General features: G+C 47.7%; 5 protein-coding genes across 5 annotated transcripts; 4 read left to right on the top strand and 1 right to left on the bottom strand.

The window, feature by feature from the left end:
- The first annotated feature begins 2420 nt into the window (after nt 1–2420).
- On the top strand, nt 2421–5431 carry DFJ58DRAFT_742466 (uncharacterized protein). Its single transcript, XM_041387196.1, has 18 exons — nt 2421–2504; nt 2555–2791; nt 2845–2977; nt 3036–3163; nt 3225–3289; nt 3337–3419; nt 3475–3499; nt 3552–3605; nt 3657–3864; nt 3924–3992; nt 4042–4251; nt 4307–4362; nt 4414–4451; nt 4503–4516; nt 4580–4695; nt 4751–4839; nt 4893–5027; nt 5082–5431. Exons 2-18 carry the CDS (start codon nt 2740–2742, stop codon nt 5425–5427), a joined length of 1821 nt encoding a protein of 606 aa, XP_041248594.1. The 5' UTR covers nt 2421–2504; nt 2555–2739; the 3' UTR covers nt 5428–5431.
- Nucleotides 5432–6124: 693 nt separating this feature from the next.
- On the top strand, nt 6125–7761 carry DFJ58DRAFT_765820 (uncharacterized protein). The gene is made up of 3 exons (XM_041388771.1): nt 6125–6182; nt 6255–7227; nt 7293–7761. The coding sequence occupies exons 1-3, from the start codon at nt 6180–6182 to the stop codon at nt 7529–7531; spliced, it is 1215 nt and encodes a 404-aa protein (XP_041248593.1). The 5' UTR covers nt 6125–6179; the 3' UTR covers nt 7532–7761.
- A 744-nt stretch (nt 7762–8505) lies between these two features.
- DFJ58DRAFT_62628 (uncharacterized protein) lies at nt 8506–10549 on the top strand. Its single transcript, XM_041381115.1, has 2 exons — nt 8506–9001; nt 9071–10549. The coding sequence occupies exons 1-2, from the start codon at nt 8756–8758 to the stop codon at nt 10319–10321; spliced, it is 1497 nt and encodes a 498-aa protein (XP_041248592.1). The 5' UTR covers nt 8506–8755; the 3' UTR covers nt 10322–10549.
- A 1148-nt stretch (nt 10550–11697) lies between these two features.
- Nucleotides 11698–14650, top strand: DFJ58DRAFT_765815 (tyrosyl-DNA phosphodiesterase-domain-containing protein). The gene is made up of 12 exons (XM_041388770.1): nt 11698–11792; nt 11842–12409; nt 12468–12668; nt 12725–12733; nt 12782–12862; nt 12908–13051; nt 13102–13317; nt 13367–13549; nt 13605–13715; nt 13767–13985; nt 14043–14159; nt 14217–14650. Exons 1-12 carry the CDS (start codon nt 11773–11775, stop codon nt 14259–14261), a joined length of 1914 nt encoding a protein of 637 aa, XP_041248591.1. The 5' UTR covers nt 11698–11772; the 3' UTR covers nt 14262–14650.
- Nucleotides 14651–14896: 246 nt separating this feature from the next.
- DFJ58DRAFT_723234 (uncharacterized protein) lies at nt 14897–17124 on the bottom strand (the record flags this gene model as incomplete). The annotated part of the gene is made up of 9 exons (XM_041384976.1): nt 14897–15372; nt 15424–15556; nt 15609–15721; nt 15770–16437; nt 16487–16532; nt 16590–16698; nt 16727–16842; nt 16888–17036; nt 17099–17124. 9 exons carry the CDS (start codon nt 17122–17124, stop codon nt 14897–14899), a joined length of 1836 nt encoding a protein of 611 aa, XP_041248590.1.
- Between the last annotated feature and the right edge of the window lie 426 nt (nt 17125–17550).

Genomic DNA, 17550 nt, shown 5'->3' with positions numbered 1-17550 from the left:
AATGACTTCGATTAGCATAGCTCGAGCTCAGAGGATCAACACACTCGCATACTGCGGCGACTTCGATCAGCACGGCTCGAGCTCGAAGGAGGATCAACACACTCACATCCTACGAACAGTAGGCAATGACTTCAATCAGCATGGCCCAAGCTCGAGAAGGATCAACCCACTCACATCCTGGCAATGACTTGGATCAGCATGACTCAAGCTCGAAGGAGGATCAACCCACTCACATACTACGAACAATGGGCAACGACTTCGATCAGCATGGCTCGAGCTCGAAGGAAGATCAACACACCCACGCCCTGAAAACAGTGGGCGATGACTTCGATCAGCATGGCTCGAGCTCGAAGAAGGATCAACACACTCACAACCTGCAAACAGTGGGCAACGACTTCGATCAGTATGACTCGAGCTCAAAGGAGGATCCACACACTCACACCCTGCGAACGATGGGCAATGACTTCGATTAGCATGGCTTGAGCTCGAAGGAGGACCAACACACTTACAAGCTGTGACAATGGGCAATGACTTCGATCAGTATGGCTCAAGCTCGAAGGAGGATCAACACACTCACATACTGCGAGCAGTGGGCAATGACTTCGATCAGCATGACTTGAGCTTGAAGGAGGATCAACACACTCACACCCTGCGAACAGTAGGCAATGACTTCAATCAGCATGGGCCGAGCTCGAGGAAGGATCTACACACTCACAAGCTGCGAACAGTGGGCAATGACTTCAATCAGCATGGCTCGAGCTCGAAGGAGGATTAACAGACGTACTGCCTGCAAGTAAACGCACAACGTAAATGAGAGCAACCTTCAAACTTTCTGATAATCTTACATCAATATGTGGAAACCACACACCCAATTTCCCTATTATCTGCTCATGAGCCTCAGGTGCTATTGTCTCAGTAGAGTCAAAAAGTCCCAGGAGTGTCCTGGAAAATATCAGTCGGTAACACTCGCGGTAGGTAAATGAGACCATGTGTAGTTACCTCTCGATTGCATATTTCATGCAGAACTCCAAGTTGGTCTGCTGGGTCGAGATGAATAATTGCTTCAGCACTTCATTATCCAGAGTTCCAGCCGTCCGTTCGATGAGTGGCCCGCAATCTGCATCATCCTTGTCCATGTCCAATGGATCAACAGTCATCATATATCAGGTTCATATATCGACAATCAACAGCTTACTAGGGAGGCATACATGACATTTTGGTGGCCGTCGAATTTCCTTGGAGTGGTATAGATACTTTAATTGTGGTCCGTTCGCAAATGATTCTTCAGCGTGCCTCGGCGCCAGTTCTTCAGCCTCCTCCATTGATACTCCCTTCGATCTCAGCTTTGTGTATGTGACATCATAGAGGGCATCAAACTTTGTGAACAATACCATCACTAGAGCTAAAGATTGTGAATCTGTGCATCAGTCAAACATCAAAGATGGTCAGATGCGAAACCTTACTGCTTCCTGTGTCGCACTGAGAGAAAAATTTCTTCTTGCTTTTGGTGAATGACCTGCTTGCCTCATCCATTGGGATGCAGTACCTAAGTTTAAACTGTGAGATGGCGCATGTCGCGATTGATCAGTTGTGATTACCAAATAGCATGAAGTTGATCCTTTAATTTGGTTTCCTTAGAGCGGCTCGCGATAAATGCCTTTACCTTCTCAAATTCGAATTCGCCTCCTGCTTCAAACCCGCGTGAATCGTGAAAGACGAATCCTGGGTTGCTTCGAAACACCATTTCATTCTCAATATTGTGCTGTCCACGCTGAGAACGTGTCAGTTCATGTCACAAGCTATTGAAAGTACACGCCACCTCTGTTGAAGCCCTCAAAACTGTGGCATCGATCTGATATCCATCGCTCAGTCATCACTACAATCCTCCTGCTAGCATTGTGATGCCCACCTTTTTCCCGGCGCTGTTGTATATTTCAGGGTTCTCCCGTGTGTTACAAACCCTCCAGAGAATGGTAGTTTTTCCTGCATTCGCTCTTCCTATAACGAGAATTCGAAAGCGACCGATTCTCTTCCTTATCTCTGAAGGATCCATGGGGGAAGGTAAATGCGTGACGGAGAAGCGTTGGTGCCTTATAATGGTTGCAGTGTGTGAACTCGGTGAATGCCCAAGTTGAAGTCAGCCCATCTAGATTCAGTGGGCAAGGGGTATATCATGAGGCACACATGAGGAGTCAGAAGTCGAAGCGACTTTGATCATTCGGAAGTGACGGAATATCTGTGTTGGGTCGCAAGGATCCATAAGAGTGGGTCACAGCGGAGACCGCCTAAGCGCCTGAGTACTTACTGGGTGCTACATAGCCGTCGATGGAGGCAGTCAGTATCAGGTCACAGGGTCCGTGCCTAAATGGTAGTAGCAAGAGGCTAAAAGCTGGTCTACGGTGGCTTTTCAGAAGTTTGTACGATTACTAACAGCTAACTTGTGCTTCCTTCTTCCATCATTCAATTCAAATCAGTCACTGGTCGCTCTAATCCTCCATACATATGTTAGTACACCTCGGCCAATCCAAAGCCTTATGATCAACAGTTGGCACAGGCACACCGTTTGACCCACATGTTTCCATATCATAACGAGCTGGGCGTGCGCGTGAATAGCTAGTCTGGGTGTTACACGAGGATACCTCCAGGCTTCAACGTAGCTGACGCATGGCCTACACTTAGCCCCCAGATAAATCCAGCGTGACGAAGGGGAGTTCTCCCTAACTCAAATCAGGATTCAGTATGGCTAGTTTTCTTGATACTTCAAAGCCGGTTTACCATCTCTACATCTCTGGTACAAGTTACTTCATCAACGAAATCATCCATCACACTGAATATGTCGAATAGGTGTCATTGTCGATTTTAGCAAGTCGAAAAAGAATATAGAGTCAGCTGAAGTTAGAATCAGCGACCTCAATTCGCCCACGCCAATGAAAAGTGGGGCAGGAAAGGCTTTGCGACAGACGTTTTCTCAACCTGTGTAAGGACTTGACTCTGACGACTGTGCCCGCCTGAGTTGTTATTGTGTTTAATCATAGGAAACTTTCTCTTGGGGATATGTTTTCCTTACACGTACGATACAAGAGATGGTATGGAAACGAGCATGAAGACATTGGCTTCGAACTAGACGACATGTTCCGCCAGTGTAGTACAGGAGAAAGACAAGGTGAAAAAGTTCTCATCGCGCCCTCCCTTGATGGCTCACAGATTCAACCTCACATGCACAGAATACAACAAGGTTCATAAAAATATCGCCATAGTCGTCAAACTTTCCAGGGATCCGACAACCGAAGTAAGGTTCCATATCTCGCATCGGAAAATATCTAAGTCATAGATTAGGACGCCGAGCAACTTTTCTCTTCTTCTGACGAAACCCTGGAGCTCCGGCCTATCACTGATGAATTATTTCGGAAGTGTCCTCAGTGAGTTTGGATCACTGAAGTGCCATTTTTTAGGTTGACGCCAGGGGCTTCCAAGGTTCCGAATTCTGGTGATAGGAAAGGTATCAGTCTTTCACTGATCTCAGGCCAGTGTTGACACGGTACTTCCAATAGACTGGTGTTGGCAAGTCTTCGCTGATCAACCATGCATTCGGAGTGCAAAACGCGGTGGGTTGAGCACGACACTTCAACGAGCACGGCTACTCATAATGTCAGTAGACCACTTCGCACGATATGCCAGGCGAGGTCAGCATCGACCATGAGTTCATCTCACCGCAGAACAACAAGTTTGTTCTCCACGATAGCAAAGGTTTCGAGCCAGGGGAAAAGGACAACCTAAAAATAGTCCGAGATTTCATTGACCATCGGAGAAAAATGCCTTGTTTGAAAGATCAGCTGCACGCTGTTTGGTGGGGCCACCATCTCAGTGCGTTTGTACGGCGAGCTGACGTCATACAAGGCTTTGCTTTGAAATACCCCGCGCAGGCGGGCGTTTACTAGAGACCGGTGTGGAGCAATTTCTCACATCGAAGCGCGAAGGAGAGCTAGGAAACAGTACGTTAATGGATTGCTACCGTTCCGCATAGGTCACAACTAACACAAGTCAAAGTTCCCATTGTTGCTGTTTTCACTAAATACGACACCCTCCTCGGCCGCGTGGAGCGAACCCTGGATAAGTTCTCTATCAAGGGTTTGAGCAAGGCAGCCATCCAGGACATCATCAAGAAAAACGCAGAAGACAAGCTACAGGAAGTCTGCGTCGCACCCCTAGAGAAATTCGCAAAATCGGCCATCCCGCATGTTACGGTCTCTAGTGAGTGTCACTGCTGTGATTGTCATTTGCATTCTCAATAAAATTTTGGGCGCAGCAAATGGAAACCATGAGGAGACGCTAGCTCGTTTGATCCAAACTACTGAAGAACTCGTTCGTAACCATGTGGGGCGGACGCGTCGGTGATGACGTCCGTCGCCTCAGCGAGTGGATCCTGGACTCAAAATAAAGGCATCAATAGAGTGAGCCTTGCTTGCTTCATTATTCTTATCTTGTGATTTACGCAGCGTCAGGGTTGGCAAGAGAAGTCTGTTTCGATTTTGTATTTAAAATACCGAACATAAACTGAGCCCTTACGTCTGTCTTACAGAATACTGGAAGGCATTCACATCGAGCGTACCATTCAAGAACCGTTCGATGTGGGACTGTCTGCACGTGCTTCACACTGACATTGTCAATGTGTGGAACTTCCGAGACCCTAATGGTGTAATAGCTCTCTTCTTTATTCATTTTCACATATTCTGACGTGGCTTACATGCAGTACTTGTGCAGCCCTGAGTTTAGGGGATTGATGGCGAACATGGTCAATGAGCTGGACATTGGACCTACTGCTGATGCCAACCAGAACCTGTAGGGCAGCCTTTCATACGACGAATGAATTTCATCTCATCCAATATTCGCAGTAAATTTGGACTCTCCATCGTGGGTACTATTGCGGGCATCGCGTCTGCCCTGGCTGGACCTGCAGCCCCTATCATAGTGCCGATAGCAGTAAGTGTTGTGGTCGTGAAATGGGTTCACGAGGTGTATCAGCAGTCGTACGTCCTGCTACTTATCCTTTATCAAGAGAATAATGTCAGGTCTCTTCTCAGCTGTGCGGCGCTCCTGCGCTTCATGGAATACATCATCGACTTGACTCTTGTGTTGCAGACGCTGTATCTCTTGTCGGAAAACCAGGAATTGTCTCGTAGAGCCATCAAGCTTGCGGTCAAGTCCTATCACGACTCACCAATGAGCGGAGGAGTCCATAATCGGATTCAGGAGTACGACAGGCAATTGATCTTGCGGAAACGTGCAGACCGTGATTCGTTGGATCAATTGATTGAGCTGCTGCAATCATGTAGCATCAGTGCAAAAGAAGTGTCGGATCTTCGGGGAAGTTTGCCCACTGTGGATTTATTGTTGGATGAACCATGGGACACGGTCGAGAAGTCCTAGTACTCAATTCCTTCTTTTGTGTATGATTTTGTGTGTTTGTTGGTGTGTCTAACTTCTGGAGTACCTACAGGATTGTACTTGTACTATGTAATAGCCGGTCCGTGCTACTTGAATTTGCCTAGCATTCTGAGATACTGTAATCCTGAAAAGCCTTTGCTTGAAATGACCTGAGAAATCAGTTTATCCTCCCTGGACACACAAATTAATTACCCCCCCCCCCCGTGACCTGGACTCCGAGAAACGATAGTCTGCAATGAAGGCATCATCAAATTGACACAATTCAGGCAACCGTACGAAAGAATAATTCTTTCCCGCCAGGCCGCCACGCACATGAGAACATTGAACATGCCAGCCCCGTCAACGCGGAAAAGGTAATTAGTGTCATTTAATAGGGTCAGTCAGAGACGAGGCTAATTTGAATAGGTCACACGTCACAAGGTCTAGGGTCACACCCAAAAGGGTGCGAAGTTATGATCGTAACTCTGTAGTACTAATCGACATCCAACTGATCAATGCATCAAGCTCTGTTCGTTTGTGAGATCCTCCTGAACATATTCTCGCATGTTGATCAATCATTGTCATCGTCATGTTGCCCGAGGTCATTGGCTCGGAAATCTCTCGCAGCGCTTGCAATAACATGCAAACTCTTTCACGAGCCCGCAATGGATGTTCTTTGGGCTGACTTGGATGGGATAGTACCACTGCTAGGCTGCGTAACGAGGCTGAATCCGATTATATATCAGAACTCTGGAATGGTCAGTGCTAGTGAAGACTCGTTCATTCCTTTCGTTCGCTGACTCGCTGACTCACCGATCATCTCAACGCAGTATCTCTGGTCCTCTCAAGATATCGAACCTTTATCTGAGCATGAGGCCCGTCAATTTTTGCGTCACGCTGCCCGTGTGCGTTCATTGCATGTGGGAACCAGCAAGCTTTTTCGCCTCTTGGCAAATCTTTCCATCGAGATATGCGTTTTCCCGAGTCTATTTTCACTATTCTTTATGGTCGATCATCCTCACGCTAAATACTTGCGTCTCTTTCTATCCCCTACTCTGCGCCAGTGCCACCTATCGGTCATGCATCCGGATTTCAAATATATTGCGACCCATTTTACTGTTTTGGAGCACTTGTCCATCGAGCTCAGGCCCGTTGATGATAGCATAGCAGATGACCTGCTCCTGCTGTATAACAGTATCCGTTCATGCAAGAAGCTTGCAACTCTGTGTTGCCCACCTCTCGACTGGGCAGCTTGGAGGCACATTTCCAACCTCCCAACCCTCCTCACAGTGGAGATTAACGAGCCGTGCAGGGCTCCTCCGAGTCACTGGCCTTTGGGTCGGGACACCCACAACTTCGCACCTTTCTGCAACCTCACAGGTCTTTTTTTCTATGTAGATACAGCTGCGTACACCATCGCAATCATTCAACACTCAGAACTCCCCTCGCTACAAGATTTTGTAATGAACGTCAGTGTTTTGCCTTATACGGAGGCCGAGCAACTTTGTCGTGCGCTGTCCCAGTGCAAGGCAGATCAGAACCTTAAACACATTGATATAACTGCTCGTGGTGCAAAAGTTGGGGAGCTCTCGAGCAGCTCTTTGACAGTGATCACACAATTTTTTGGTTTCACCCAGCTCCGAACCCTGCAGCTCGAATTTCCTCATTGCTGCTTCAACCTTGATAACAACCTTCTTCTGGGAGCCATGACAAGTTGGCCACACATCTGCTCGCTGGAATTATTGGACATACAGACGTTACCCACCGTCACCTTTCGCGGACTATTCACAGCGCTCCTTCAATGTCCCCTACTTGCTTAACTTGGACATGTCAATAGACTGCTGTAAGAATCGATATCGATCCTACAGCCGAGTCATTTCAACATACCACCCTAGAATCATTGAAGTTGACCCGGTCTCCTGTAACGGATGCTGAAGCTGTTGCTCGCATCCTCTTCTCCATGCTCCCTCGTATCGACCAAGTCCTCGATCAGCGAGTCTCAGTTGACTCATGGAATATCGACCTTTACTTGCAACAGTGGGACGAGGTCAACAGGCATCTCGATCTTTTAAATGGGCGCGAGCCACGCAACTCCGAGTTTGAGTAGGACACGGACTGATGTTTGTGAATTTTTCTGGAGTTGTACATGGCAATGCGCTTGTGTCATTTTTTGCACCACCCTGGCTATAGTACAGTTCTCATCATCGTATCCTTTCTTTTGCTGGCCTCAGTGCATCCTACGCTACCGAATAACGTCACTCTCGGAAAATGAAATCCATGCTCTACTAGTACTTATATCTATCTCTTGCCTTCCAATGCATGTGCGCTGTTGAATAACTGTAATTGATGAGAGGGATACGCCTCACCCCATCCAAACATCATCGTGTTAACTGCTAGCTAGACGGCTCTACCTAGCATCATCATGACCTGAAACACTGATGGCAGTATATATCATAATCCAAGTTTGAGTCAGTCCGTTCATGACGTGGGCAGCCTAATTCCATCCCAAGTTGACCAAATCATGGACTCGGGCGTCACGCTACAAGCGTCGCATGATAACTTTCTGAAACGGAGGTAACGTCGACGTCAATACATAGTTTAAACTTTATACCAGCCCACGATACTTACACAAGCAAAGATGACTTGTTTTCGCTACGCACGGACTTGCTTGATTGAAACACCTCAACTTAAATACCATGAAAGGATCAGTTTTTAGGATTAAGAATCCTTCAGCGCATAACAGACACGGACAAGCTTGAGGGGGAGACGAACTGATGTTTGTGGATTTTTCTGGGGTGCAAAGATGCACTATGATGATATCAGCGGGTCCGAGGGACCGTGACAGTACTAGCCTACTAGGCAGCCTCTATCGGGATAATTAATGAAAAGGAATGATCAATCGATCATGATATATATATAGACTGGTAAAGAGGATAGATATAAGTTCAAGTGTCACTTAGAGTCGAGCTGGAGATTCGGAAGTGATCAAAACTTTGCATTCGATTCGGAGCTAAAAATTCAGTTGGTCGTTATTGGAATGATGAATCATCGAAAAGACACATGTGTGTCGGCACGTGGATACGGGACTTTCCAGACACGCGCCCATTGAACTCAGGTCAACGTGCACGGGCTGAATATTCCCTACATGATGATAGGCTGGGAAATTGACCAGAAATCAGGCGATCCGGCATGAGCGACGTGTCACTGAACCGATACATGGTGTTCTGTTCGCTTCTGTTCAGAGCCGTTGTCATTGGCGCTTGCGAGGATAACTTGAAAGCTTGTGTATCAGGGCTCTCTGTACTGGACTTGCTCCATTGCCGTACCACCGATGCATCACGCTCTAATTGTTTCTGAAATCCTTCTGGATATATTCGCCCATGTCAATACAATCCTGGACCCGTTATCATATGGCGAGATATCATTGACTCGGAAATCCCTTGCGACGCTTGCAACGACATGCAGGACCTTCCACGAGCCTGCAATGGATTTACTCTGGGCTGACATGCATGGGATAGTGCCACTGCTGGGCTGTGTGACGAGGCTACATCCCATGATATATCATCATGGCGGAAGGGTTAGTGCGGACTAGTCACGCTCTGTTCATGTTACTTCGTTCATTAGCTCACTGAGTGTTTAAACACAGTACACTTGGTACTCTGAAGGTATCAATCCATTATGTGAGCATGAAGTCCGTCAATTTTTGCGTCACGCCCACCGTGTGCGCTCATTGCAAATCCCATTCGACAACCATTTTCACCTTCTTTCAGCCCTTCCCGTCAAGACATTCATATTCCCCAAATTGCTGTCGTTATCAATGGTTCTACATCCAGCTGAATACTTACATCTCTTCCTGTCCCCCACGTTGCGTCGATGTTTCCTACCGCTCATCCATCCCGATCTGAAATCAATTGCGACCTGTTCCGCTACTTTGGAGGATCTAACCATCAAGGTCCCCTGCCAAAGCACGGCGGACGAGCTGTCCCTGTTGTCTGACAGTATCTGTCTATGCAAGCGGCTTGTAACTCTGTATTGCCCACCTCTCGACTGGGCAGCATGGAACCACCTATCGAACCTCCCTACCCTTCTCTCAGTGGCGATTTGTGGCGAGGTCCTTTGCCCGTTGGACACAGATAACTTCGTTTTCACACGATTCCTCAACATCACGACTCTTTCTTTCCATGTAACCACGGCTTCATACGTCATCGCAGTCCTGCGCAACTCAGCATTCCCTTCACTCAAGGAGTTCAAAATGATTGCCCGTGTCTTGCCCTGGGAAGATGCTGAGCAGCTTTTTCACGCACTGTCACAGTGCACCACATGCCAGACCCTTCAACATATTGATATTTTATCGCGTGATCAAAGAGTTCCCGAGCCCTCAGACAGCTCTTTAACACCAATCTCTCAATTTTTTGCTTTCACGCAACTCCGATCCCTGCAGCTCGATTTTCCCCATTGCTGCATTCGCCTCGACAATCACCTTCTGTTAAAAGCCATGTCAAGTTGGCCGCACATCCGCTCTCTGAAATTAGAAGACCCACATCTTCGCTCAGCTACCATTACATTCTGCGGGTTATTCACAGCGCTGCGTCAATCTCCTTACTTGCATACACTGCATATATTAATGGATGCCCTGAATATCGATATCGATCCCCGGACCGAGTCATTTCAGCATACATCTCTACAAACATTGGATGTGCGCTCCTCTCACATAGCGGATCGTGAAGCCGTCGCTCACATCCTTTTCTCTATGCTTCCTTCTGTCGAGAGCGTCATCTACGGCTCTAGTGGACACCACATCCGGTACGCATGGAAGGAGGTCAACAGGCGTCTTCAATCTCTCAAGTCTTCTGCGGTCCTTGGCCACTGTATCACAGGAGCAGCTGCAGGGTGCTGAGCTCACCATACGTACTTGTTCAGTAATTATCCTAGATTTGTGTCCAATATCTTCATACTTAGAATGTGGGAGTGGGAGGTCGGGACGAGCAAGATAGCTTATGCCTCGACATGTAATTGACTCGGAATTTATTATTCGCATGATACAATACTTATATCACTAGCTCTCATCCATCGTCGCAGCACACCTTGCAGAATGTCTGGGATCTTGAAAACCGGTCTCCGCCCTACTGTGTGGTCCATCTGTACCGAACCAAGTCGTACTTGAACATAAGTACTTGTAACGGTCAAACTGAATTACTGAAGTATACACGATTCATACATGACCTTTGTTCTATCCACACCGTCAATTATTCGCACTTGTTTTTACTAACCAGCGACGGGGCCAGTGCAACTTGTGTGTTACATGTACCCACATATCCCGATGCCGCATCAATAAGTACTTACTCCCGTCTCCGTCATCACACTGCGAAGTTGTTGTTTGTCGGCTTGGCAAGTTGCATATATTTCAATATGTTATCCGAGTTCGGTAGACTCACTTTGATTTCGGGAGAACTTCATCGATGAATTTCTGCTGCGGGGGCTCATTCTTTATCACTGCCAGTCGTCAGAGTCAGACACAACGTGTCAAGCGAACTGAAATACAACAAAACAATATGATCGAGACGTGTGCATGCATGAACTCCAAAGCTTGTTCCGTCACCAAAAATATTGAAGTCGGAGGACCCTAAAAAAGAAACACATCGGTGAGTATAGATGAGATTAATGACCACACTTGCTCATGTATCCCAATGATGAGTCGACTGCGAGCTATTCGACGCCATTCCGCGAATGCTGTTGACAACCACGTGCGATATGTTTGCAAAAGCAACCTTGGCTAACAACACTCGCGAAGTGCGAGGTATTTCTGTAGAGGTGAGGTCGTGTGGAGCATTCCCACAAGATTCCACGGACATGCTGTCGAAAGGACGTGGGACAGCACTGCAGCAGAGATTAGGCTGATGACAGAGGGTACAACAGCCCCAGGGTTGGAAGATTCAGAGTAGTGTGAGGAACTGAGCGGTTGGTTAGGACCAATATTGGTGCCAGATTATGTACACAAGAGTGTGAATTTCTACTGGAGGTGAAGTAGTAAGACTTCGGAAAGAGGGAGAAATATGAGTAGTAGTATGTTACGTGGCGCGCCTCACATATCTGAGTCGGACCTTGAGTGTGTCAAATAACAGGGTCATGTACCGTTGACCAAGACCAGCATTCGAAACAGAGTGTACGGGTCTGTACATGTGAGTCTGAGACAAAAAGGACTGGCGGGCTCAGCCTGAGGCTGTCGCGTCGGACTAGAAAAGTCACGCGTAAATCACGTGTGTCTTTACAATGAGACGCGGTGCTTCTGCTGTGTCTGGACTTCAATACTCAATTATAGTTACCTACCTGCAGGAACGAGATCTGAACATGGACGAAGATCTGGAAAGGTCAGTTGTATCCATCGCAATTTCCACGGTTTCTTACCAGATGAATCAGAGCGATTGCTTTGAGTCTCAAAGAGTCCCAGGCCAACGCATCATCTTCGAGGGCCATTTCAATCAGTGATTCAGAGGATGATGACGACGATCGTTTTCAGTCTGAGCTGCTACAGGCAATACAAGCTTCCAGGACTGAATCTCCGCGGGCTACAACGCAATCCATCCATAATCATGAGCCTCTGCCGACCGAGAGCGCTCGGAGTACCCCAGCAGCAAGCTTTTTGTCCGAACGAGCACAGATGGAGAGAGAACGCCTCGAGAGGCTAAAGAGGGTGCGTGGGCGGGATACAGACGATGGAAGTCGCATATCGCCCCCTGCAAAGAGGCAACACATCCCCTCCTCTGAAATACATGCTAATGGTCAGGCGAACATTGTTTCTGCTTCATCATCTAGTGTTCCTTCGAGCTCGTCAGCAAGTTCGCGAACAGCCAGTACTGCTATAAATAATATACCGACCTCTGAACAACTGTTCTGGAACGGCGAACTACGCCCAACAGCCAACAAGCATTCTCAACCCCGTCAAGATGGAAAGTCCACTTTCCGCCTCACAGAGGTGCTGGGTTTGGTACGCGTTGGTTCTCCTGTGTTTTGTATTCGTGATGCGTGATGCTGCAGCTCTTCAGAAATCTGATATATCTTTTGCTATCATAGCGTCGTACGCGACGTCTGTCTCTTGGATATATGAATTCTTCACGCCCTCTACTCCAGTGATTATCGTGGCACAGCCTGATCAGTCAGGTCAACCAACCATCAGGAATATTTTTCCAAACTGGGTTATGACTGTTCCTTTTCTCCGCAATGGGCGAGGTTGCCAGCATATGAAAGTAGGTTTGTTGGTACAGCAGATTCTAGAACGCTCCGCTAACTTCACTGTCCCTAGTTCATGCTCGTGAGTCCATTCGGTTCACTACACAACGCTGACTGAATCTCTCCGAAGATATTTTACAAGACTGGACGGCTTCGCGTAGTCATATCCACCGCCAACCTGATTGATCACGATTGGCGCGATATCGAGAATGTGAGTTCGTACTCAACGCAAAGGAGTTCTTGAACAGTTTGACAGGCCGTTTGGCTGCAAGATCTACCGCCGCGATCTGCTCCGATCCCACACGATCCCAAGGCTATCGATGACTTCCCTTCAATCATGCAAAACGTTTTGCGTGCTGTCAATGTTCGGCCGGCGCTTGCGAACATGCTGGCAAACGATGTCAGTCATGTTAGGAATGTCATTTTTTGCACTACTGATCTGTCTTCCAGCACCCAAATCTACCTCTTCAAACTATCAGTGACTTGCGATCGAAGTGGGATTGGTCAAAAGTGAAGGTTAAACTCGTTCCCTCCATTGCCGGTAAACATGAAGGATGGCCGAACATCGTCTTGACTGGTCACACCAGGTTGATGAAGGCCGTCCGTGACATGGGGCTTCGTACCGGAAAGGGAAAGGCTGCTAAGGACCTCGTTGTCGAGTCTCAGGTATGTCCAAATTCTTCAATTCTGCTGCGGAAAGATTCATACTGTGTAGGGCTCGAGTATAGGAAATTACTCGACCCAATGGATAAACGAGTTCTACTGGTCAGCACGTGGAGAATCAGCTGAAGACTGGCTGGACGAACCAAAATCCAGACGTACCAAGTTGTCGTGGCCGCCGGTGAAAATTGTCTTCCCCAGCCTGAAGACTGTGCATGATAGCGTCCTTGGTGAACAGGTCAGTCGTGTGTCTTCAGCGATCACTCTTGAATATCTCTCAAAATGATTGACAGGGAGGTGGTACCATGTTTTGCCGCACAAACCAGTGGGAAGCATCGAAATTTCCTCGAGAGCTGTTTCATGACTCAAATAGTACTGGCGGACGTGTGCTGATGCACACAAAGGTATAGCAGTGCACGCACACCTGTGGATCTCTGATTCATTTGGCTCTTCAGATGATTATTGCGACCTACCGCCCCAAAAAATCGATATTTGAAACGAGCAGTCAGTCAAAGGGAAAAGAAAAGGAATTGTCTGACAGTGAAACCGAGCCTGAATCCGATGACATCGAAATTCAAAACGACCCAATTGGCTGGGCTTATGTTGGCTCGCATAATTTCACACCCTCAGCATGGGGAACGCTTTCTGGCTCTGGGTTCAACCCAGTGCTCAATGTCAGTCAGTTCAGACTTTCTTTTACGAAGCTTTCCTGATGACCCGTCGTTCAACAGGTGGTCAACTATGAGCTGGGAATTATCTTCCCTCTTTACGATGCGAAGGACGTGGAGAGGGTGTCGTGCTTCAAGCGTCCGGCGAGGAAGTATGTGAGTGGACAGGATAGACCTTGGGTGAGTTCAATCGTTGCGTGCAGGGGCACGTAAACTTATGACGCGTTTGTCTCAAAGATACAGGAGGAGTCGCAGTTACTGCGGCAGAGCCAACAGACATGATCCTGTGTATGGCCGATATCATTGTTACCAGGAAACCTTTTGCTGTTGAATACCATTCTAATCCCAGATCAGTCTCTCACAGTCAGATCAAGGCGGTCTTTCCAAAGTATCCGACTTATGAAAGTGAATGATGGATTGGCCATCGTACATGATCCGACACCTGGAACATCACAGCAACGGATGACCCAGATACCACTTATTGGATAACCCAACCATACAGGACGCCTCGGAAATTTGGGCAGTTACATGCAGCCATGACATGCATGCTCTATACCGACGTTGTTTCAATTGCTGATTCTTGGAAAAGAGAATGGATCATTCCGCTGAGATGACAAGATGCACATAGTGTCTTTTGTGCATGTTCCTTATGAAATTTGAGACTCCCACAACCGAAGGAGGCAGTCATACAATACAGGGCTCGTCTCATGCCTAAGATTCAAGCGAAGTGGGTGGTCCATCTATTTCTGCAACCTAACAACTGGGCTTCGAGAGCTTGTATTAAAATATCAGATAGCAATACATGTGGTGATATCGGTGACAAAAACAGATATATACTAGTAGCGTGTGAGCAAATGCATAATTAGATGAAGATCAAGCAAAGCGTCGGCCAGTATCATACATCACAGCTCAACTCCTCATACATTTGCCTTCCCCAGATCGTCCTTCACCTCCCTCCTCGCCTCCTCCTCGCCTCCGGTGCTTGACACTTCGCTCTCAAACTCATAAAGCTGTTCAGGGACAGGGTTTTGGAACAACACGAATTTCTTGAAACCGTAGGGTACCTGCCGCAGGCCGTACGCAGCGTGCGCACGAAGGGGGACAGCAAAAACTTGGTCGAGCTCCTCCAGGGTCTTACCTTTCGTCTCGCGCACGAATAGCAAGATGAGCACCCAGATAATACAGCTCCATGCTGCGTACCAGGCGAAGGCACCTTGTGGTTTGAAGGCCAAGATGAGCGAAGGCCAAGTGATTGACAAAACGAAGTTCCAGAACCAAAGGGTCGCAGTGGCGAAGGACATGCCGATATCACGGATATAAAGAGGGAATGCCTCTGCGGAGTACGTGAACGGCACTGGACCTTCGCCTGGAGAATAGCAGATCGCGTAGAGGTCTGAAGCAGTGGGTATCAATGGCAGTATTTAGTATCAAAAGGGGGACGTACATATTCCGACACTAACGCCAGCTATACGCCCTGTTTCTGAAGTGCTCCAGAAGGAGAAGCCCGTGATTAAAAGACAGATGGCCATGCAGGGAAACGTGAACAAAAGCAAGTTCCTCCGTCCGAAAGTGTCGATCTAGTGTGTTTCAATATTTACGGAAACCTTAACTATGGAAGAAACCATTTACAGTGAAAACAGCAGGGGCGAAAACCCAGTTAAGTGCACCGAACCCAACGGATGAAGCCAATGCCGCAACCTGCGTGAAACCAGAATCCACGAAGATGGTGGACGAATAATAAGCTGCCACCGCGTTAATGATCATTTCAATCAAGGAAACGAATCTCATACCGATGACATTGACGCCGCAAAACTGCTGACCGAACATGACAATCCAACTAGCAAGGGCAGCATTCCTGTTACGCGGAATCGTGAACATCTCAACAACAAGGTTGCGACCCTTTATCATCTCGCTCTCCGCCTCGAGCAACACGTGAATGTAGTACAAATCACGAGCAGCCTGAACGCGCGAGAAACGAAGCCGACAAAGTTCATTGAAAGCATCCTCGTAGCGACCCTTGGAGATCAACCAACGAGGTGACTCGGGTGCAAATAAGACTTGCATACAGACAATAAGACCGGGGATACCAGCAGAAGCTAACATGAGGCGCCAGTTCAGACCAGTCACACCGGGGGTGTCCGGAATGAAGTAGAACGTTAAGTCGATAAGGTCTCCTAGAGCAATGCCGAAAGCAGTCCACATCTGCCACATCATGACGAGAGCACCACGTATTGGTGCAGGTGAACATTCGGCGGTATACACTGGGACAGTGGCAGATTTAGGACCAATTCCAAAACCAAGGAAGAACCGTGCGATGAAAAGGTGCCACCAGGTATTTGTCAGTCCAGACCAGATACATGTCAAGAACGAGATCATGCAAGTGATGAAAATGGTCTTTTTACGCCCAAGATAGTGGTTGAGCGGATGCGTCATCCAACAAGAAATGGTGGAACAGCATCTGTGAAGTAATGAGGAACGATGTTCTGCAATAAGAACAAAGCACACACAGGTAGGGTGCAGAGTTGATGAGACCGACCAACCATGAATCGCGTTCTATATACACAATTTATGAATGATGATGATTGCAATGATAGAAGAGCTTTTACGCACGACTGCTGGAACCAATGCCGAACTGCTTGGGATAAATGATTTGAGCGCCATTGATAACAGCCTCGTCCATTCCCTGAACAGCGGCTGCAAGTGATGACATCACGACCATCTATTTAACGGTGTGAGCTATGACAAACAGTCAAGAGGGTGACACCGACGTAATACAGCATGGGCGTTTGCCGCCACTTGTGGGTGACCTCTTCCGTTAAAACTCGTTTTTCTTCATCTGAAAATATGTCTAGACGACCATGACCTGCGCACAAGTCAGCTAGGGAAAACGATTCTGAAATTAACATACACGTGGAATCCTGGGCAACGAGCGCCCCTTTCTGAAGCTCAGGCAGCAGATGGGTCAGCCCTTTCTCCTGGGCAAAAATCTCCACATCCGCCATAAGACGATCATGAGGTATGCCGCGCAAGGGATTTGATAACTTGGCATTGGCGTTACTGGCATAAAAGCGTCAGGCTGCGCACTTGATTTTCAGGGGCGATCATATATGTATACGCACGCGATTGCTCTTGTCTCCGCGTCCATATGTGATGAGTGGTGGTGGGCATGATGTGGACGCTCTTCCCACGGCAGATTTTTCGTTCGAGGGCGGGGACGTTGACATATTAGTCGTAGGCGCACAATACGGAAAGCAGCTTTAATCCTATCGACTTATATACACACTTTGAATTATATAGTGGCGCGCTTAGTGGCCCAAAAAAAGCAAAGCTATACAAAAACATCATGCCGCAGTCAGTTGGCTAACACATCGGAGGTGGAGCGAATGCCCACCCCACTTTCTGGTGTATTTTTATCCGGCATGTGACGGCCGTACGCCTTGCCAACCGGTGGGTCGGAAGCATTGAAATTTCCTCCAGAGCTATTTCATGACTCAAATAGTACTGGCGGTGTGCATTAGCACACCAAGGTACATCAGTGCAAGTACCCCTGTAGATCTCTGATCCATTCAGT

The sequence above is a fragment of the Suillus subalutaceus genome, assembly GCF_016647625.1.
Source record: "Suillus subalutaceus strain FC151 chromosome Unknown DFJ58scaffold_12, whole genome shotgun sequence".
Taxonomy (NCBI): Eukaryota; Fungi; Basidiomycota; class Agaricomycetes; order Boletales; family Suillaceae; genus Suillus; species Suillus subalutaceus.
Note: the sequence above shows the minus strand (reverse complement) of the source record. Positions and strands in the feature narration are given on the sequence as shown.

Bases quoted from the DNA above. Each gene is read 5' to 3' on its own strand.
- DFJ58DRAFT_742466 (XM_041387196.1), top strand. From the start codon at position 2,740: ATGGCTAGTTTTCTTGATACTTCAAAGCCGGTTTACCATCTCTACATC. The intron at 2,978-3,035 runs GTAAGGACTTGA...GTTTAATCATAG, and splicing joins CAGACGTTTTCTCAACCTGT to GAAACTTTCTCTTGGGGATA. The intron at 4,252-4,306 runs GTGAGTGTCACT...TTTTGGGCGCAG, and splicing joins CCCGCATGTTACGGTCTCTA to CAAATGGAAACCATGAGGAG.
- DFJ58DRAFT_765820 (XM_041388771.1), top strand. The intron at 7,228-7,292 runs GTCCCCTACTTG...TCGATCCTACAG, and splicing joins ATTCACAGCGCTCCTTCAAT to CCGAGTCATTTCAACATACC.
- DFJ58DRAFT_62628 (XM_041381115.1), top strand. From the start codon at position 8,756: ATGCATCACGCTCTAATTGTTTCTGAAATCCTTCTGGATATATTCGCC. The intron at 9,002-9,070 runs GTTAGTGCGGAC...GTTTAAACACAG, and splicing joins TATATCATCATGGCGGAAGG to TACACTTGGTACTCTGAAGG.
- DFJ58DRAFT_765815 (XM_041388770.1), top strand. From the start codon at position 11,773: ATGGACGAAGATCTGGAAAG. The intron at 13,716-13,766 runs GTATAGCAGTGC...TTGGCTCTTCAG, and splicing joins GTGTGCTGATGCACACAAAG to ATGATTATTGCGACCTACCG. The intron at 14,160-14,216 runs GTGAGTTCAATC...TTTGTCTCAAAG, and splicing joins GTGGACAGGATAGACCTTGG to ATACAGGAGGAGTCGCAGTT.